The 23,513-nt window shown below is 50.6% G+C and overlaps 1 protein-coding gene across 1 annotated transcript; it reads right to left on the bottom strand.

Moving 5' to 3' along the window:
* Positions 1-545: 545 nt before the first annotated feature.
* LOC148833211 (transcription factor Maf-like) lies at positions 546-12,234 on the bottom strand. The gene is made up of 4 exons (XM_088916059.1): positions 11,767-12,234; positions 7,013-7,306; positions 2,252-2,467; positions 546-689 (listed from the first exon to the last, which is right to left on the bottom strand). Exons 1-4 carry the CDS (start codon positions 12,232-12,234, stop codon positions 546-548), a joined length of 1,122 nt encoding a protein of 373 aa, XP_088772185.1.
* Positions 12,235-23,513: the final 11,279 nt, after the last annotated feature.

Raw genomic sequence — 23,513 nt, 5'->3', positions numbered from 1 at the left:
TACAGGCTGTGTCCTGATATCACAGTGATATCCTGCCTACAGGAATGCGGCCAGCAGTTTTCCCAGTCACGTCCCGACGCTGACTGCATCCGGATCTCAGACCCGCTGGGTCAGCCGCGATCGGGACCGCGCTGGCGACGTCGGAGTCCGATCACAGCGCCGCGGGGCCAGACCCCAGCTCCGCCCCCCCCGACGGCACCAGAGCCCGACCGGACCGGACAGCGGAGCTCCGCGGAGGAGTCGCGCGGGCGGGGCTCGGCCTGGGGGTACGCCAGCGTGTGTCCCGGCGCTGGGGAGGGAGCGCGGAGCACACACGGAGACTGAGAGCCCCCGGACCTGCCAGCTCCTGCCCTGAGGGCCCGGGGCGTCAGCGACGTGGGGGCGCGGGGTGGGCTCTGGCGCCGTCCGGAACGGCGACCCCAACCTCCCTCCCGCCAGGGATCGCGGCTCCGCGGCTGACCGGACGTCCCGCTTTCGAGAAACCTCCCCGCACATCCTGCAGCGCAGAGTTCTCCGAGTCTCCGGGGGCTCGCTCTCCTTCCCTGTCATAGGAAGAAATCCTGAGGGGAGGGGCTGCGGCTCCGATGGGCGACGGGGGTCTCGTTCACGGAGATGAGCTTCTCGTAGCGAGATTTATAAGTGTCTCTCTCCCTCAGGACCCGGGCCAGCTCACACTGCAACTGCTCCAGCTGAGACACAGAGAGAGAGGGGTTAATACAGACACTCTGACTGACTGGACACTCCAGTACATTAACACTGCACTGAGAGAGAGGGGTTCATACAGACACTCTGACTGACTGGACACTCCAGTACATTAACACTGCACTGAGAGAGAGGGGTTCATACAGACACACTGACTGGACACTCCAGTACATTAACACTGCACTGAGAGAGAGGGGTTAATACAGACACACTGACTGGACACTCCAGTACATTAACACTGCACTGAGAGAGAGGGGTTCATACAGACACACTGACTGGACACTCCAGTACATTAACACTGCACTGAGAGAGAGGGGTTCATACAGACACACTGACTGACTGGACACTCCAGTACATTAACACTGCACTGAGAGAGAGGGGTTCATACAGACACACTGACTGACTGGACACTCCAGTACATTAACACTGCACTGAGAGAGAGGGGTTCATACAGACACTCTGACTGACTGGACACTCCAGTACATTAACACTGCACTGAGAGAGAGGGGTTCATACAGACACACTGACTGACTGGACACTCCAGTACATTAACACTGCACTGAGAGAGAGGGGTTCATACAGACACACTGACTGACTGGACACTCCAGTACATTAACACTGCACTGAGAGAGAGGGGTTAATACAGACACACTGACTGGACACTCCAGTACATTAACACTGCACTGAGAGAGAGGGGTTCATACAGACACACTGACTGGACACTCCAGTACATTAACACTGCACTGAGAGAGAGGGGTTCATACAGGCACACTGACTGGACACTCCAGTACATTAACACTGCACTGAGAGAGAGGGGTTCATACAGACACACTGACTGACTGGACACTCCAGTACATTAACACTGCACTGAGAGAGAGGGGTTCATACAGGCACACTGACTGGACACTCCAGTACATTAACACTGCACTGAGAGAGAGGGGTTCATACAGACACACTGACTGGACACTCCAGTACATTAACACTGCACTGAGAGAGAGGGGTTCATACAGACACACTGACTGACTGGACACTCCAGTACATTAACACTGCACTGAGAGAGAGGGGTTCATACAGACACACTGACTGGACACTCCAGTACATTAACACTGCACTGAGAGAGAGGGGTTCATACAGACACACTGACTGACTGGACACTCCAGTACATTAACACTGCACTGAGAGAGAGGGGTTCATACAGACACACTGACTGGACACTCCAGTACATTAACACTGCACTGAGAGAGAGGGGTTCATACAGACACACTGACTGGACACTCCAGTACATTAACACTGCACTGAGAGAGAGGGGTTCATACAGACACACTGACTGACTGGACACTCCAGTACATTAACACTGCACTGAGAGAGAGGGGTTCATACAGACACATTGACTGGACACTCCAGTACATTAACACTGCACTGAGAGAGAGGGGTTCATACAGACACACTGACTGACTGGACACTGAGGGGACATGGATCACAGGGCTGTGCTGGGAGAGGCTGTACTGTGGACATACAGGTCTTGTTCTGTTGTCCACCTGCTGTGTACCTGCTGTGTGAGCAGTGTCTTCTCGGACTCCAGGACGTGTTTCTGCTGGACGCGTTTGAACCGGCAGGACTGGGCATAGCCTCGGTTCTTCAGAGTTCGGCGCTTCTGCTTCAGACGGACAATCTCCTCCTTACTGAAGCCACGCAAGTATCGGTTCAGCTCTCGCACTGACATACTGACCAGCTGGTCATCAGAGAACCTCTCCTCCAGTCCACACTGAGAAAGAGAGAGGGGTTAATACAGGCACACTGACTGGACACTCCAGTACATTAACACTGCACTGAGAGAGAGGGGTTCATACAGACACACTGACTGACTGGACACTCCAGTACATTAACACTGCACTGAGAGAGAGGGGTTCATACAGACACACTGACTGACTGGACACTCCAGTACATTAACACTGCACTGAGAGAGGGGTTCATACAGACACACTGACTGGACACTGCAGTACATTAACACTGCACTGAGAGAGAGGGGTTCATACAGACACACTGACTGACTGGACACTCCAGTACATTAACACTGCACTGAGAGAGAGGGGTTCATACAGACACACTGACTGACTGGACACTCCAGTACATTAACACTGCACTGAGAGAGAGGGGTTCATACAGACACACTGACTGGACACTCCAGTACATTAACACTGCACTGAGAGAGAGGGGTTCATACAGACACACTGACTGGACACTCCAGTACATTAACACTGCACTGAGAGAGAGGGGTTCATACAGGCACACTGACTGGACACTCCAGTATATTAACACTGCACTGAGAGAGAGGGGTTCATACATTTACACTGACTGACTGGACACTCCAGTACATTAACACTGCACTGAGAGAGAGGGGTTCATACAGACACACTGACTGGACACTCCAGTACATTAACACTGCACTGAGAGAGAGGGGTTAATACAGACACACTGACTAACTGGACACTCCAGTACATTAACACTGCACTGAGAGAGAGGGGTTCATACAGACACACTGACTGACTGGACACTCCAGTACATTAACACTGCACTGAGAGAGAGGGGTTCATACAGACACACTGACTGACTGGACACTCCAGTACATTAACACTGCACTGAGAGAGAGGGGTTCATACAGACACACTGACTGACTGGACACTCCAGTACATTAACACTGCACTGAGAGAGAGGGGTTCATACAGACACACTGACTGACTGGACACTCCAGTACATTAACACTGCACTGAGAGAGAGGGGTTCATACAGACACACTGACTGGACACTCCAGTACATTAACACTGCACTGAGAGAGAGGGGTTCATACAGACACACTGACTGACTGGACACTCCAGTACATTAACACTGCACTGAGAGAGAGGGGTTCATACAGACACACTGACTGACTGGACACTCCAGTACATTAACACTGCACTGAGAGAGAGGGGTTCATACAGACACACTGACTGGACACTCCAGTACATTAACACTGCACTGAGAGAGAGGGGTTCATACAGACACACTGACTGACTGGACACTCCAGTACATTAACACTGCACTGAGAGAGAGGGGTTCATACAGACACACTGACTGACTGGACACTCCAGTACATTAACACTGCACTGAGAGAGAGGGGTTCATAGAGACACACTGACTGACTGGACACTCCAGTACATTAACACTGCACTGAGAGAGAGGGGTTCATACAGACACACTGACTGGACACTCCAGTACATTAACACTGCACTGAGAGAGAGGGGTTCATACAGACACACTGACTGGACACTCCAGTACATTAACACTGCACTGAGAGAGAGGGGTTCATACAGACACACTGACTGACTGGACACTCCAGTACATTAACACTGCACTGAGAGAGAGGGGTTCATACAGACACACTGACTGACTGGACACTCCAGTACATTAACACTGCACTGAGAGAGAGGGGTTCATACAGACACACTGACTGGACACTGCAGTACATTAACACTGCACTGAGAGAGAGGGGTTCATACAGACACACTGACTGACTGGACACTCCAGTACATTAACACTGCACTGAGAGAGAGTGGTTCATACAGACACACTGACTGACTGGACACTCCAGTACATTAACACTGCACTGAGAGAGAGGGGTTCATACATTTACACTGACTGACTGGACACTCCAGTACATTAACACTGCACTGAGAGAGAGGGGTTCATACAGACACACTGACTGGACACTCCAGTACATTAACACTGCACTGAGAGAGAGGGGTTCATACAGACACACTGACTGGACACTCCAGTACATTAACACTGCACTGAGAGAGAGGGGTTCATACAGGCACACTGACTGGACACTCCAGTATATTAACACTGCACTGAGAGAGAGGGGTTCATACAGGCACACTGACTGGACACTCCAGTATATTAACACTGCACTGAGAGAGAGGGGTTCATACATTTACACTGACTGACTGGACACTCCAGTACATTAACACTGCACTGAGAGAGAGGGGTTCATACAGACACACTGATTGGACACTCCAGTACATTAACACTGCACTGAGAGAGAGGGGTTCATACAGACACACTGACTGGACACTCCAGTACATTAACACTGCACTGAGAGAGAGGGGTTCATACAGACACACTGACTGGACACTCCAGTACATTAACACTGCACTGAGAGAGAGGGGTTCATACAGACACACTGACTGGACACTCCAGTACATTAACACTGCACTGAGAGAGAGGGGTTCATACAGACACACTGACTGACTGGACACTCCAGTACATTAACACTGCACTGAGAGAGAGGGGTTCATACAGACACACTGACTGACTGGACACTCCAGTACATTAACACTGCACTGAGAGAGAGGGGTTCATACAGACACACTGACTGACTGGACACTCCAGTACATTAACACTGCACTGAGAGAGAGTCTAATCTCTACTCAGAGAAGTCAACATGTGTAGCAGCATGAACCCTGAATCAGTGTTTCAGGGGAGACATGTGGCCTCTCTCTGCTGTACAGTTTTCCCAGTGACAGAGGGTCTCGATGGGGTACCCCCTCGGGGACGCCAGTGTGTGTGGCGAGCTACAGGACCTGTCTAGGGAGTCTGGGGTTCCCCCTGCAGGAGAGAGGTGCGTGGGGTGTCAGGGCTGTGTGCCGTAGTCACGCACCCCAGCCTGCCTCCTGACCGCCTCGTTCACGAGCCCCAAACGAGCGCGGAGGCAGGGGGGCGTCAGAAGTTGCCACGGTAATCTGATTGAGTGGGGATGACAGTGAGCAGTCTTACACCCCTGCAATAATAGCAATTATAATCTCCTGGGGCCTCACGCGCGGCTGCGCACACGCACACACGCGCCGGCGCGCGGGCGGACACGTGTGCCCTCACGCGCGGGGTCACTCACACGCGTGCGCCGCTCATCTCCGCTACATGACCCAGCTGCATGGCGGGGCCAGTTTCTCTGCCCCTGTCTCGCGTCTGGTGAGGGCGACGAAGATGAAGAATACCTTCATCTCTCAGTCCTTTACCCATCACCTTCGTCTCCCTACCCTCCTCTCTCTCTCTATCGCCATACTCTCCTCCATGTGCCAGATTTCATTCACTCACTCCTCCTGTCTGTCTCTCCACCTGTCTGTCTCCTTCACTCTCCCCCTGTCTGTCTCTCTCCCTGTTTGTGTCACTCTCTCTGCCTCTCCCCCTGTCTGTCTCTCTCCCTGTCTGTGTCCTTCACTCTCCCCCTGACTGTCTCCTTCACTCTCCTCCTGTCTGTCTCTCTCCCTGTCTGTCTCCTTCACTCTCCCCCTGTCTGTCTATCTCCCTGTCTGTCTCCTTCACTCTCCCCCTGTCTGTCTCTCTCCCTGTCTGTCTCCTTCACTCTCCCCCTGTCTGTCTCTCTCCCTGTCTGTCTCTCTCTCTCTGCCTCTCCCTGTCTGTCTCCTTCACTCTCCCCCTGTCTGTCTCTCTCCCTGTCTGTCTCCTTCACTCTCCCCCTGTCTGTCTCCTTCACTCTCCCTGTCTGTCTCTCTCCCTGTCTGTCTCCTTCACTCTCCCCCTGTCTGTCTCTCTCCCTGTCTGTGTCTCTCTCTCTCTGCCTCCCCCTGTCTGTCTCCTTCACTCTCCCCCTGTCTGTCTCTCTCCCTGTCTGTGTCTCTCTCTCTCTGCCTCTCCCTGTCTGTCTCCTTCACTCTCCCCCTGTCTGTCTCTCTCCCTGTCTGTCTCCTTCACTCTCCCCGTCTGTCTCTCTCCCTGTCTGTGTCCTTCACTCTCCCCCTGTCTGTCTCCTTCACTCTCCTCCTGTCTGTCTCTCTCCCTGTCTGTCTCCTTCACTCTCCCCCTGTCTGTCTCTCTCCCTGTCTGTGTCTCTCTCTCTGCCTCTCCCCCTGTCTGTCTCTCTCCCTGTCTGTCTCCTTCACTCTCCCCCTGTCTGTCTCTCTCCCTGTCTGTCTCCTTCACTCTCCCCCTGTCTGTCTCTCCACCTGTCTGTCTCCTTCACTCTCCCCCTGTCTGTCTCTCTCCCTGTTTGTGTCACTCTCTCTGCCTCTCCCCCTGTCTGTCTCTCTCCCTGTCTGTGTCCTTCACTCTCCCCCCGTCTGTCTCCTTCACTCTCCCCCTGTCTGTCTCTCTCCCTGTCTGTCTCCTTCACTCTCCTCCTGTCTGTCTCTCTCCCTGTCTGTCTCTCCCCTGGTGGTTCACCTCTCTCTGTGTGTGTCTCCCTCTCTCCCTCTCCTGTGTTACCTCTGCCTTCAGCTCTCTCTCCCTCAGTCTCGCTCCGTCTCACATCCTGTACCTGGTTCAGCTGATGATGACGATGGTGATGATGGTGAAGACTGTTCTGTTGATGATGATGGTGGTGATGATGAAGGTGCAGATGACCTTGAGGGCTGGGAGGTTCTGTTGCCCCTAGTGACAGGATGCTGTTACCATGGTGATGCTGGGGGGAGGACAGGACGAAGGACCCCGATGCAGGAGGAGAGGTGAGGAAGAGGACAGGTCTTCCCAGAGCAATTTCTCCTGCACCATTACTGCCACTGGTCCCAGAATCCGGACTCGTGTTCCCAGAATTCTGGCTGAGGACCGAGAACTATGAAAAGAGAAAAAGAGAAGTTAATACAGACACACTGACTGGACACTCCAGTACATTAACACTGCACTGAGAGTAAGGGGTTCATACAGACACACTGACTGGACACTCCAGTACATTAACACTGCACTGAGAGAGAGGGGTTCATACAGACACACTGACTGACTGGACACTCCAGTACATTAACACTGCACTGAGAGAGAGGGGTTCATACAGACACACTGACTGGACACTCCAGTACATTAACACTGCACTGAGAGAGAGGGGTTCATACAGACACACTGACTGGACACTCCAGTACATTAACACTGCACTGAGAGAGAGGGGTTCATACAGACACACTGACTGACTGGACACTCCAGTACATTAACACTGCACTGAGAGAGGGGTTAATACAGACACACTGACTGACTGGACACTCCAGTACATTAACACTGCACTGAGAGAGGGGTTAATACAGACACACTGACTGACTGGACACTCCAGTACATTAACACTGCACTGAGAGAGGGGTTAATACAGACACACTGACTGACTGGACACTCCAGTACATTAACACTGCACTGAGAGAGAGGGGTTCATACAGACACACTGACTGGACACTCCAGTACATTAACACTGCACTGAGAGAGAGGGGTTCATAAAGACACACTGACTGACTGGACACTCCAGTACATTAACACTGCACTGAGAGAGAGGGGTTCATACAGACACACTGACTGGACACTCCAGTACATTAACACTGCACTGAGAGAGAGGGGTTCATACAGACACACTGACTGGACACTCCAGTACATTAACACTGCACTGAGAGAGAGGGGTTCATACAGACACACTGACTGACTGGACACTCCAGTACATTAACACTGCACTGAGAGAGAGGGGTTAATACAGACACACTGACTGGACACTCCAGTACATTAACACTGCACTGAGAGAGAGGGGTTAATACAGACACACTGACTGACTGGACACTCCAGTACATTAACACTGCACTGAGAGAGAGGGGTTCATACAGACACACTGACTGGACGCTCCAGTACATTAACACTGCACTGAGAGAGAGGGGTTCATACAGACACACTGACTGACTGGACACTCCAGTACATTAACACTGCACTGAGAGAGAGGGGTTAATACAGACACACTGACTGGACACTCCAGTACATTAACACTGCACTGAGAGAGAGGGGTTCATACAGACACACTGACTGACTGGACACTCCAGTACATTAACACTGCACTGAGAGAGAGGGGTTCATACAGACACACTGACTGGACACTCCAGTACATTAACACTGCACTGAGAGAGAGGGGTTCATACAGACACACTGACTGACTGGACACTCCAGTACATTAACACTGCACTGAGAGAGAGGGGTTAATACAGACACACTGACTGGACACTCCAATACATTAACACTGCACTGAGAGAGAGGGGTTCATACAGACACACTGACTGGACACTCCAATACATTAACACTGCACTGAGAGAGAGGGGTTAATACAGACACACTGACTGGACACTCCAGTACATTAACACTGCACTGAGAGAGAGGGGTTCATACAGACACACTGACTGGACACTCCAATACATTAACACTGCACTGAGAGAGAGGGGTTCATACAGACACACACTGACTGGACACTCCAGTACATTAACACTGCACTGAGAGAGAGGGGTTAATACAGACACACTGACTGGACACTCCAGTACATTAACACTGCACTGAGAGAGAGGGGTTCATACAGACACACTGACTGGACACTCCAGTACATTAACACTGCACTGAGAGAGAGGGGTTCATACAGACACACTGACTGACTGGACACTCCAGTACATTAACACTGCACTGAGAGAGAGGGGTTCATACAGACACACTGACTGACTGGACACTCCAGTACATTAACACTGCACTGAGAGAGAGGGGTTCAAACCGACACACTGACTGGACACTCCAGTACATTAACACTGCACTGAGAGAGAGGGGTTAATACAGACACACTGACTGGACACTCCAGTACATTAACACTGCACTGAGAGAGAGGGGTTCATACAGACACACTGACTGGACACTCCAGTACATTAACACTGCACTGAGAGAGAGGGGTTAATACAGACACACTGACTGGACACTCCAGTACATTAACACTGCACTGAGAGTGAGGGGTTCATACAGACACACTGACTGGACACTCCAGTACATTAACACTGCACTGAGAGAGAGGGGTTCATACAGACACACTGACTGACTGGACACTCCAGTACATTAACACTGCACTGAGAGAGAGGGGTTAATACAGACACACTGACTGGACACTCCAGTACATTAACACTGCACTGAGAGTGAGGGGTTCATACAGACACACTGACTGGACACTCCAGTACATTAACACTGCACTGAGAGAGAGGGGTTCATACAGACACACTGACTGACTGGACACTCCAGTACATTAACACTGCACTGAGAGAGAGGGGTTAATACAGACACACTGACTGACTGGACACTCCAGTACATTAACACTGCACTGAGAGAGGGGTTAATACAGACACACTGACTGACTGGACACTCCAGTACATTAACACTGCACTGAGAGAGGGGTTAATACAGACACACTGACTGACTGGACACTCCAGTACATTAACACTGCACTGAGAGAGGGGTTAATACAGACACACTGACTGACTGGACACTCCAGTACATTAACACTGCACTGAGAGAGAGGGGTTCATACAGACACACTGACTGGACACTCCAGTACATTAACACTGCACTGAGAGAGAGGGGTTCATAAAGACACACTGACTGACTGGACACTCCAGTACATTAACACTGCACTGAGAGAGAGGGGTTCATACAGACACACTGACTGACTGGACACTCCAGTACATTAACACTGCACTGAGAGAGAGGGGTTCATACAGACACACTGACTGGACGCTCCAGTACATTAACACTGCACTGAGAGAGAGGGGTTCATACAGACACACTGACTGACTGGACACTCCAGTACATTAACACTGCACTGAGAGAGAGGGGTTAATACAGACACACTGACTGGACACTCCAGTACATTAACACTGCACTGAGAGAGAGGGGTTCATACAGACACACTGACTGACTGGACACTCCAGTACATTAACACTGCACTGAGAGAGAGGGGTTAATACAGACACACTGACTGGACACTACAGTACATTAACACTGCACTGAGAGAGAGGGGTTCATACAGACACACTGACTGACTGGACACTCCAGTACATTAACACTGCACTGAGAGAGAGGGGTTCATACAGACACACTGACTGACTGGACACTCCAGTACATTAACACTGCACTGAGAGAGAGGGGTTAATACAGACACACTGACTGGACACTCCAATACATTAACACTGCACTGAGAGAGAGGGGTTCATACAGACACACACTGACTGGACACTTCAGTACATTAACACTGCACTGAGAGAGAGGGGTTAATACAGACACACTGACTGGACACTCCAGTACATTAACACTGCACTGAGAGAGAGGGGTTCATACAGACACACTGACTGGACACTCCAGTACATTAACACTGCACTGAGAGAGAGGGGTTCATACAGACACACTGACTGACTGGACACTCCAGTACATTAACACTGCACTGAGAGAGAGGGGTTCATACAGACACACTGACTGACTGGACACTCCAGTACATTAACACTGCACTGAGAGAGAGGGGTTCAAACCGACACACTGACTGGACACTCCAGTACATTAACACTGCACTGAGAGAGAGGGGTTAATACAGACACACTGACTGGACACTCCAGTACATTAACACTGCACTGAGAGAGAGGGGTTCATACAGACACACTGACTGGACACTCCAGTACATTAACACTGCACTGAGAGAGAGGGGTTAATACAGACACACTGACTGGACACTCCAGTACATTAACACTGCACTGAGAGAGAGGGGTTCATACAGACACACTGACTGGACACTCCAGTACATTAACACTGCACTGAGAGAGAGGGGTTCATACAGACACACTGACTGGACACTCCAGTACATTAACACTGCACTGAGAGAGAGGGGTTCATACAGACACACTGACTGGACACTCCAGTACATTAACACTGCACTGAGAGAGAGGGGTTCATACAGACACACTGACTGACTGGACACTCCAGTACATGAACACTGCACTGAGAGAGAGGGGTTCATACAGACACACTGACTGGACACTCCAGTACATTAACACTGCACTGAGAGAGAGGGGTTCATACAGACACACTGACTGGACACTCCAGTACATTAACACTGCACTGAGAGAGAGGGGTTCATACAGACACACTGACTGACTGGACACTCCAGTACATTAACACTGCACTGAGAGAGAGGGGTTCATACAGACACACTGACTGGACACTCCAGTACATTAACACTGCACTGAGAGACAGTCAGTGACACACCTGGGAAGTGACTGCTGTGTTGAGGATGGCCTCCACTGTGTCCTCGCACCCGAAGCAGCTTGGCGCCGTGCCCCTGTCGCGGTCGCCGATGCCGATGGCGCCCAGCACGGCCGCCGCCGCGGCCCCGCCCCCCTCCCCGGCCAGCTGCTGCTGCAGCGCGGCGATCCAGAGCAGGTCCTCCAGCGAGGCGCCAGCAGGGGGCGCTGCGGCGCCGACCCCGCCGGGCAGGGAGGAGGAGGAGGAGGAGGAGCAGGGCGTGGGCGCGAAGGACAGGCACTGGCCCGCCTCGCTGGGCGTCGGGGAGGGGGGCAGGGAGCTGCAGGGGCTGGCCGGGGGGCCGCGCTCTGGGGGCGCAGGAGCGCAGGGCTCCGGCTTCACCTCGAACTTGAGCAGGTCGAAGTCGTTGAGGTACTCCAGCGCCAGCGGGCTGGGGGGCAGCTCGGCCTCCGGCAGGGGCAGAGCAGACATGGCGACTGCCTGGGTCTGTCTCTCCGTCTGTCTTTCTCTCCGTGTGCCTGTCTGTCTGTCTGTCTCTCCGTGTGCCTGTCTCTCCGTGTGTCTGGGGCTCTGACAGACAGAGGCAGTCTGCCTGTGTCTCTCCGTGTGTCTGTCTGTCTGTCTCTCCGTGTGTCTGGGGCTCTGACAGACAGAGGCAGTCTGCCTGTCTCTCTGCGTGCCTGTCTGTCTGTCTCTCCGTGTGTCTGTCTGTCTGTCTGTCTGTCTCTCCGTGTGTCTGGGGCTCTGACAGACAGAGACAGTCTGTCTGTCTCTCCGTGTGTCTGTCTGTCTGTCTCTCCGTGTGTCTGAGGCTCTGACAGACAGAGACAGTCTGCCTGTGTCTCTCTGTGTGCCTGTCTGTCTGTCTCTCCGTGTGTCTGTCTGTCTGTCTCTCCGTGTGTCTGGGGCTCTGACAGACAGAGACTGTCTGCCTGTCTCTCCGTGTGTCTGTCTGTCTGTCTCTCCGTGTGTCTGGGGCTCTGACAGACAGAGACAGTCTGCCTGTGTCTCTCTGTGTGCCTGTCTGTCTGTCTCTCCGTGTGTCTGTCTGTCTGTCTCTCCGTGTGTCTGGGGCTCTGACAGACAGAGACAGTCTGCCTGTCTCTCCGTGTGTCTGTCTGTCTGTCTCTCCGTGTGCCTGGGGCTCTGACAGACGGAGGCAGTCTGCCTGTCTCTCTGTGTGCCTGTCTGTCTGTCTCTCCGTGTGTCTGGGGCTCTGACAGACAGAGACAGTCTGCCTGTCTCTCTGTGTGCCTGCCTGTCTGTCTCTCCGTGTGCCTGGGGCTCTGACAGACGGAGGCAGTCTGCCTGTCTCTCTGTGTGCCTGCCTGTCTGTCTGTCTCTCCGTGTGCCTGGGGCTCTGACAGACAGAGGCAGTCTGCCTGTTCCCTTCCTCGATGTCCCTCTGGATTCCTCTCCGGGCTCCGGGCAGGCGGGGGTGGGAAGGAGCCGAAGGGCTGTCCGGGATGCCGTCTGTCGCTCGCTGTGGAGGCCCGGAGTGCGCTGTGATCCTGCTGTGATCCTGCCCAGACACACGCGGCCTGTCCCGGCAGAGAAGGAGAGAGAGAGAGGGGAGGGGTTGATCTCGCGCCCGGACCACGCGACAGCAGCACAGCCCCCACACGACCCCCTCTCCTCGCCCGGGACCCCGCTCTGCCACTACTGAGGCACATGGGAGAGAGCGAGCGATAGGCGGGTACCCATTGCGTGACCCTCTCTGTGCCTCCCCTCTCCCTGTGTACCTGTACCCCTCCTCTCTCTCTCGCTGTGTGTACCTGTCTGTCTCTGTGTACCTGTCTGTCTCTCTCTCTGTACCCCTCCCCTCTCTCTCGCTGTGTGTACCTGCCTGTCTCTCTCTCTGTACCTGTCTCTCACTGTGTACCTGTCTGTCTCTCTCTCTGTACCCCCCTCTCTCTGTGTACCTGCCTGTCTCTCTCTCTGTACTCCTTCTCTCTCTGTGTACCTGCCTGTTTCTCTATCTATATCCCCTCTCTCTGTGTGTGTACCTGTCTCTCTCTCTCTATACCCCCTCTCTCTCTCTGTACCCCCTCTCTCTCTCTGTGTACCTGCCTGTCTCTCTCTGTGTACCTGCCTGTTTCTCTATCTATATCCCCTCTCTCTCTCTGTGTACCTGTCTGTCTCTCTCTATATCCCCTCTCTCTCTCTGTGTACCTGCCTGTCTCTCTCTCTGTGTACCTGTCTGTCTCTCTCTCTATATCCCCTCTCTCTCTGTGTGTACCTGTCTGTCTCTCTCTATACCCCCCCCTCTCTGTACCCCCCTCTCTCTCTGTACCCCCCTCTCTCTCTGTGTACCTGTCTGTCTCTCTCTATATACCCTCCTCTCTCTCTGTGTGTACCTGTCTGTCTCTCTCTCTCTATATCCCCCCCTCTATACCCCCCCTCTCCATGTACCTGTCTGTCTCTCTCTCTGTACCCCTCTCTCTGTGTGTGTTCTTTTCTGTCTCTCTCTGTGTTCTCCTGTCTGTCTCTCTCTCTCTGTACCCTTCTCTGTACGTACCTGTCTCTCTGTATGTACCTCTCTCTGTGTTCTTTTCTGTCTCTCTGTACCCCTCTCTCTGTCTGTCTCTCTCCCTGTACCCCTCTCTGTGTGTACCTGTCTCTCTGTGTGTACCCCTCTTGCTCTGTGTACCTGTCTTTCTCTCTGTACCCCTCTCTCCGTGTGTTTCTGTCTGTCTCTCTCTCTGTACCTCTCTCTCTGTGTTCTCCTGTCTGTCTCTCTCCCTGTACCCCTCTCCGTGTGTACCTGTCTCTCTCACTGTACCCCTCTCTGTGTGTACCTGTCTCTCTCTGTGTTCTCCTGTCTGTCTCTCTCCCTGTACCCCTCTCTGTGTGTACCTGTCTGTCTGTGTGTACCCCTCTCGCTCTGTGTACCTGTCTCTCTCACTGTACCCCTCTCTGTGTGTACCTGTCTCTCTCCGTGTGTACCTGTCTCTCTCTCTGTACCTCTCTCCGTGTGTACCTGTCTCTCTCTCTGTACCTCTCTCTGTGTTCTCCTGTCTGTCTCTCTCCCTGTACCCCTCTCTGTGTGTACCTGTCTCTCCCCCTGTACCCCTCTCCGTGTGTACCTGTCTCTCTCTCTCCTGTGATCCGGACGCGGACACTCGGACAGTCTCCAGACTCTCACTCACCGGACTCCAAACCCCACAGCTCAGCGCACCGGAGTGAACAGCAATGAACTCGTCTGCCGCCTTCCTATCTGAAATCCAGTGAGCGTCTGTCCGTCCGCCCCTTGAGGCGTCCACCTCCCCGGTCCTGATCCGTGCGGGACTGCGCCGAGCCGTGCCGCTCTGAGCCCGGTCTCTCCTGATCACAGTCTCCCCCGGGGGAAACGTGACAGCCGCTCTAATCGGGGCTCCGGCGGTGACGTCAGCCGGGTGCTAATTCTCCGCGCCGTCCAATCGCGGGGCGGAGCGGCGCTGTGGGCGTGGCCGGGCGGCGGGGGGCGGGGCGGGCTAATTCCCAGAGTTTATTATCGATTACTTACCGCCGTCACGAGGACCGGAACATGAAGGAGGGTTACTAGACATGGATGAGCTATTATTGTTATTGATTATGATGATGACGAGCACACAACGTGGATTATTATTATTATTATTATTATTGATGATGATGATGGTGCAGTGTAAATAAAACGTTTCATACTCAACCAGACAGCACCCCCCCAAAAAAGCCTGACAGCTGTCTCGGTTTCAGTCTCCGTCACATCACTTCATCGCTGCCCGTTTCAGCACGGGGATCACGCGTGGAAGTTCTCCGCGCCACGCGTGACCGGCGTTTGACCCGGCTTCTCCTGAACGCCGAGTCTCCCCTGAGCCGGCCCCGGGCTGCCCACTCTCGCGTACCCGTCTCTCTCTCTCTCCGTGTACCTGTCTGTCTCTCTGTGGCCGGGGACTGCTCGGGCTGCGCGGCTGCCGCGGCGCCCCCTGCCGGACAGGGGCGTGTGTGCGGGTGGCCGCGGGCGCCTAGACCCTAGTCAGGTGTGGAGCTGCGTCAGCAGGCGTAGGCTGGAAAGGAACAAGTACGGGTTTATTCCTGCTGAAAAAAACACAACGTTTCGGCTGTGGAGCCTTCTTCAGGTGTGAGCACCTGTCACCCTCACAGCTGAAGAAGGCTCCACGGCCGAAACGTTGTGTTTTTTCAGCAGGAATAAACCTGTACTTGTTCCTTTAGACTCTAGTCAGCCTGGCGGGGTCACGCAGAGCGGGGCGGGTTGGAGCCGATTGACAGCCTCAGGTCTGACACTGGCCGCCCAGGTCTTCCCCGGCCTGGAAGGGGGGACCCCGGGGGCGACGACCACCGGCACCGCAGCTGTGAAGCGTGGCGCCGGTCTCTGAGCTCCGCCGGCAGGGCCGGAGCGGTGCGGCACTGCCCCTGCTGGCCGTGAGCCGGTACTGCACCCCGGAACTACCGGCCAAGTCCGTGACGGCACGACATACTGTATCTGACCATTCCCTCAGGAGACCGTGTGTGTGTGTGTGTGTGTGTGTGTGGGAGTTTGTCTGTCTATATGTGTGTCTTTGTGGGTATGCGCATGAATCTATGTTTGTCCTTATGTGTGGGTGTGCTTGTGTACCTGTGTCTGTGTGTGTGTCTGCTTTTGTATCTGTGTGTGTCCTTGTGTACCTGTGTCTTTGTGTGAGTCAGTGTGTGTCCTTGTGTACCTGTGTCAGTGTGTGTGTGCTTGTGTACCCGTGTTAGTGTGAGTGTCTGCTTTTGTATCTGTGTGTGCTTGTGTACCCGTGTGTGTCTGTGTGTGCTTGTGTACCCGTGTGCGTCTGTGTGTTGCACTGTTTACACTGGTAATTCTTTAATTGTGGTTTTTAGTGGTTCTAATTCCATTAAGTTGAGAAACGCAGAATCTGCAGGTTTTAATGATCGTGCTGTGATGAGCTCGTTAAGCTGCAGTCTCTCTGTGTTAATTATGTCGTCTCTGTGCAGATCAGAGCAGTGATATTCCTGTCTAAATCTCTCAGAGATAAACAGTACAGATTACACCCTACAGAGGCACTAAGTATCCAGCTGACACACACACTGACACACACAGTCCTGACACTCTCACTGATACATACTGTACTGATACACACTAACACACTAACATACACTGATATACACACTGTCCTGATACACACACAGTCCTGATACACACACACTGATAAACACAGTGCTGATACACTCTAACATACACTGACACACACAGACTGATACACACAGTACTGGTACACACACACAATACTGACAAACACACACTGACGCACACAGTACCGATACACACTGTTAGTACTGTGTGTACACTAATACACACACAGTCCTGATACAGACACAGTACTGATACACACTAACACACACTAACATACATTGATACACACAGTACTCATACACACTAACATACACTGATACACACTAATACACACTGATACACACTGACACACACTAACATACACTGATACACACTAATACACACTAACACACACTGATACACATAGTACTGATACACACTAACATACCTGTACACTGATACACACATACAATACTGATACACACTAACACACACTAACATACCTGTACACTAATACACACATACAATACTGATACACACTAACACACACTAACATACCTGTACACTGATACACACATAGAATACTGATACACACTAACACACACTAACATACCTGTACACTGATACACACATACAATACTGATACACACTAACACACACTAACATACCTGTACACTGATACACACATACAATACTGATACACACTAACATACCTGTACACTGATACACACATACAGTACTGATACACACTAACACACACTAACATACCTGTGTCCATTCCTCCACACAGAATCTCAGAGAACACATATAAAGGTACTGTTTATGAGTCCATTCCTCCACACAGAATCTCAGAGAACACATATAGAGGTACTGTATATGAGACCATTCCTCCTTACAGAATCTCAGAGAACACATATAGAGGTACTGTATATGAGACCATTCCTCCACACAGAATCTCAGAGAACACATATAAAGGTACTGTATATGAGTCCATTCCTCCTTACAGAATCTCAGAGAACACATATAAAGGTACTGTATATGAGTCCATTCCTCCTTACAGAATCTCAGAGAACACATATAGAGGTACTGTATATGAGACCATTCCTCCACACAGAATCTCAGAGAACACATATAGAGGTACTGTATATGATTCCATTCCTTCTTACAGAATCTCAGAGAACACATATAGAGGTACTGTATATGAGACCATTCCTCCTTACAGAATCTCAGAGAACACATATAGGGGTACTGTATATGAGACCATTCCTCCACACAGAATCTCAGAGAACACATATAGAGGTACTGTATATGAGTCCATTCCTCCACACAGAATCTCAGAGAACACATATAGAGGTACTGTATATGAGTCCATTCCTCCTTACAGAATCTCAGAGAACACACATATAGAGGTACTGTATATGAGTCCATTCCTCCACACAGAATCTCAGAGAACACATATAGAGGTACTGTATATGATTCCATTCCTTCTTACAGAATCTCAGAGAACACATATAGAGGTACTGTATATGAGTCCATTCCTCCTTACAGAATCTCAGAGAACACATATAGAGGTACTGTATATGAGACCATTCCTCCACACAGAATCTCAGAGAACACACATAGAGGTACTGTATATGAGACCATTCCTCCTTACAGAATCTCAGAGAACACACATATAGAGGTACTGTATATGAGACCATTCCTCCACACAGAATCTCAGAGAACACATATAGAGGTACTGTATATGAGTCCATTCCTCCACACAGAATCTCAGAGAACACATATAGAGGTACTGTATATGAGTCCATTCCTCCTTACAGAATCTCAGAGAACACACATATAGAGGTACTGTATATGAGTCCATTCCTCCACACAGAATCTCAGAGAACACATATAGAGGTACTGTATATGATTCCATTCCTTCTTACAGAATCTCAGAGAACACATATAGAGGTACTGTATATGAGTCCATTCCTCCTTACAGAATCTCAGAGAACACATATAGAGGTACTGTATATGAGACCATTCCTCCACACAGAATCTCAGAGAACACACATAGAGGTACTGTATATGAGACCATTCCTCCACACAGAATTTCAGAGAACACATATAGAGGTACTGTATATGAGTCCATTCCTCCACACAGAATCTCAGAGAACACATATAGAGGTACTGTATATGAGACCATTCCTCCTTACAGAATCTCAGAGAACACATATAGGGGTACTGTATATGAGACCATTTCTCCACACAGAATCTCAGAGAACACATATAGAGGTACTGTATATGAGACCATTCCTCCTTACAGAATCTCAGAGAACACATATAGAGGTACTGTATATGAGTCCATTCCTCCACACAGAATCTCAGAGAACACATATAGAGGTACTGTATATGAGACCATTCCTCCACACAGAATCTCAGAGAACACACATAGAGGTACTGTATATGAGACCATTCCTCCACACAGAATTTCAGAGAACACATATAGAGGTACTGTATATGAGTCCATTCCTCCACACAGAATCTCAGAGAACACATATAGAGGTACTGTATATGAGACCATTCCTCCTTACAGAATCTCAGAGAACACATATAGGGGTACTGTATATGAGACCATTTCTCCACACAGAATCTCAGAGAACACATATAGAGGTACTGTATATGAGACCATTCCTCCTTACAGAATCTCAGAGAACACATATAGAGGTACTGTATATGATTCCATTCCTCCTTACAGAATCTCAGAGAACACATATAGAGGTACTGTATATGAGACCATTCCTCCTTACAGAATCTCAGAGAACACATATAGAGGTACTGTATATGAGACCATTCCTCCTTACAGAATCTCAGAGAACACATATAGAGGTACTGTATATGAGACCATTCCTCCACACAGAATCTCAGAGAACACATATAGAGGTACTGTATACAGTATGAGTCCATTCCTCCTTACAGAATCTCAGAGAACACATATAGAGGTACTGTATATGAGACCATTCCTCCTTACAGAATCTCAGAGAACACATATAGAGGTACTGTATATGAGACCATTCCTCCACACAGAATCTCAGAGAACACATATAGAGGTACTGTATATGATTCCATTCCTTCTTACAGAATCTCAGAGAACACATATAGAGGTACTGTATATGAGACCATTCCTCCACACAGAATCTCAGAGAACACATATAGAGGTACTGTATATGATTCCATTCCTTCTTACAGAATCTCAGAGAACACATATAGAGGTACTGTATATGAGACCATTCCTCCACACAGAATCTCAGAGAACACATATAGAGGTACTGTATATGAGACCATTCCTCCACACAGAATCTCAGAGAACACATATAGAGGTACTGTATATGAGTCCATTCCTCCTTACAGAATCTCAGAGAACACATATAGAGGTACTGTATATGAGACCATTCCTCCTTACAGAATCTCAGAGTCCTCGGTCCTGGCTTGTGGGCTCTCCTCTTCAGCTCACCCACAGGTTTCAGTGGGGTTTAGGGCAGGGGACTGGGATGGCCACTGCAAAAGCTTCATTCTGTGGTCAGTGAAGCCCTTCTGTGGGGATGTGGAGGTGTGCTCTGGATCATTGTCCAGCTGGAAGATCCAACCAGGACCCAGTCGCCGCCTCCTGGCAGAGGCAGCCAGATTGTGACCTAAACCCTCCTGGTGTTTGATGGAGTCCCTGATGGCATGTATCCTCACAAGATTCCCAGGGCCTGTGGAAGATAGACAGCCCCGCACCATCACAGAGCCACCACACTTCACAGTGGGGACGAGGTTCCTGTCACGATTATAGTCCCCCCTCCTTAAGGGCGCTCCAGCCCTTTCACTTAAGACTTCATTCTGTGCACCTGAATCCTATTCCCAGCCCACCTTAAAAGCCAGGAGCTGACGCTCATCCTGGCTCTGCATCTGGTTTCTGCACCATGCGAGTCCGGGACCTGGAAGCGCCTGGTCCCGTTAAGGTTTTACCTCTGTTCTTGTTCCTAGTCCGCCGGTTCCGACCCGGTTCATGGTTTTTAATTCCTTGTTTGGATGGATCTCCTGGCTTTGGACTTACTCTTGTGTTTTTGGAGACCCTCTCTGGATTACTCTCTTGGATTGTTTGCCTCGGCCACACCTCCCCCGTGCACCAGCGCACTTTGGACACACCCCCCTGTTTTCAGCCCCGTATTCCTGCATGACGTTTCCCCAGTGTTTCCCCACTTCTTTGGATTGTGTCGTCCGCATAGGGTCCGGAAAGAACTGTTCGTTACAGTTCCTCTCTGCTTGACCTTGACCCCTTTTACACCTCTGCCGTTTGTTGCCAGAGAGCTCTATTTCCGTCTCATCTGACCACAGGACCCGGGTCCAATCAGAGTTCCAGTGATGCGTAGCGAACTCCAGGCGCTCGCTTGCGTGGTCTGACGACAGCAGGGGCTTTCTTCTCCCAAGCCTTCCAAATGGTTTGTTGGCATGGAGGTGGCGTCTCATTGGAGGTTTGGAGAGCTGGTGACCCCAGGATGCAACCACCTCCTGCAGTTGTCCAACTGTGAGTCCCTGGAGAAGGTTGTGCCTCTCGATCCATCCTCCTCACTGTGCGTGGGGGCCAAATACACCTGCGTCCTCTTCCAGGCAGGTTCGCCAGAGCTCCGGATGAAGCTTCTGAATGATTGCCCTAATGGCGGAGATGGGGATTTTCGGGTGTGGAGCTATTTTCTTACAGCCGTTGCCTGATTTGTGGGGGTCAATAACCTTTTGTCTCGTTTCATTTGTGTATTCTCTGATCTCCCCCATGTTGACGGATGACTGAGGGTGTTTGGCCTGCGTGTCACCTCATATTCATACCCCAGTGAAACAGGAAGTCATCACTTAAGAGTTCCTAAGCACTCAGGTGGGCTTAAAAGAGGTCATGAATGGGGATATACAGTATGTCAATTCGATTTTGTTCGTAGGGATTTCCAGGGATGCCAATAATTGTGACAACTGTGTTTTGGAGAAAAATGTTAATTTTTTTATAAGGCTTTTTTTTTTTCTGTGAATAATTTGACCTCACTGAAAGGTTAGATTTCTCCCCTATTTTCAGTGTAAGATCAAGCTGATGAACAACAAAGACATTTTTTCCTAGCCTTTTTTGCTCATCTTTACCAAAGGTGCCAATAATTCTGGAGGGCACCATATATACTGACACACACACCCCCTCACACACATAGTGACACAAACACACTGTCACACACCATCAGGGTTACCTCTTCCAATCCTTCTATATAGACATATACTAATATATATACTTTATAGACAAATATGTATATACACTGTATAGACACACGGTACGGTATACTATATATATACACATTTATATATAGACACTCAGGCAGATTGATGGAAAGACAGATACAGAGGCACCTACAGTACACAGATAGATACAACACACAGACAGGTACAGTACACAGCCAGACACCTAGAGTATACAGACAGATACAGCACACAGACAGATACTGTACACAGACACCTACAGTATACAGACAGATACAGCACACAGACAGATACACAGACACCTACAGTATACAGACAGATACAGCACACAGACAGATACACAGACACCTACAGTATACAGACAGATACAGCACACAGACAGATACAGTATACAGACAGATACACACAGACAGACAGGCACACAGACAGACAGGTAGCCCATCGACAGCAGCAAACAGGGGCTTAATTAGCTCACGAAGCCGGAGTGGGAGACAGGAAGAGGGAGTGGAGGCAGGATGCGCTGGATTACGTGTGACAGTTTAAGTGACAGATTACTTCAATTATTTCAATAATGCGGGGATTAGACACGGGCCAAGAGATGGGGTTCGAGTCAGGCTTTGCAGAAGTGAGACAGCTAATTCTGTTATTTGTGAGGAGGCTGAGAGGGATCAGGACATCTATCTGACAGATCATGTTCATAGTCTCCTGGCCTCTTCGACACAGCCATCTGCTGGGTTCCTGGAGTCTGTAAACACACTGACACCCCTCTGTACACACACTGACACCCCTGTACACACACTGACACCCCCTACAGACACTGACACCCCCCGTACACACACTGACACCCCTGTACACACACTGACACCCCCCGTACACACACTGACACCCCTCTGTACACACACAGACACCCCCTACAGACACTGACACCCCCTGTACACACACTGACACCCCCTACAGACACTGACACCCCCTGTACACACACTGACACCCCTGTACACACACTGACACCCCCTACAGACACTGACACTGTATGCAGTCTGTATGGGATGTGTATGGGATCTGTATGGAGTCTGTATGCAGTCTGTATGGGGTCTGTATGCAGTCTGTATGCAGTCTGTATGGGGTCTGTATGGAGTCTGTATGCGGTCTGTATGGGGTCTGTATGGAGTCTGTATGGAGTCTGTATGCAGTCTGTATGGAGTCTGTATGGAGTCTGTATGCAGTCTGTATGGAGTCTGTATGCAGTCTGTATGCAGTCTGTATGGAGTCTGTATGGAGTCTGTATGGGGTCTGTATGCAGTCTGTATGCAGTCTGTATGGAGTCTGTATTGAGTCTGTATGGGGTCTGTATGGAGTCTGTATGGGGTCTGTATGGAGTCTGTATGCAGTCTGTATGCAGTCTGTATGGAGTCTGTAT

The sequence above is a fragment of the Atractosteus spatula genome, chromosome 5, assembly GCF_055471065.1.
Source record: "Atractosteus spatula isolate fAtrSpa1 chromosome 5, fAtrSpa1.hap1, whole genome shotgun sequence".
Taxonomy (NCBI): domain Eukaryota; kingdom Metazoa; phylum Chordata; class Actinopteri; order Semionotiformes; family Lepisosteidae; genus Atractosteus; species Atractosteus spatula.
Note: the sequence above shows the minus strand (reverse complement) of the source record. Positions and strands in the feature narration are given on the sequence as shown.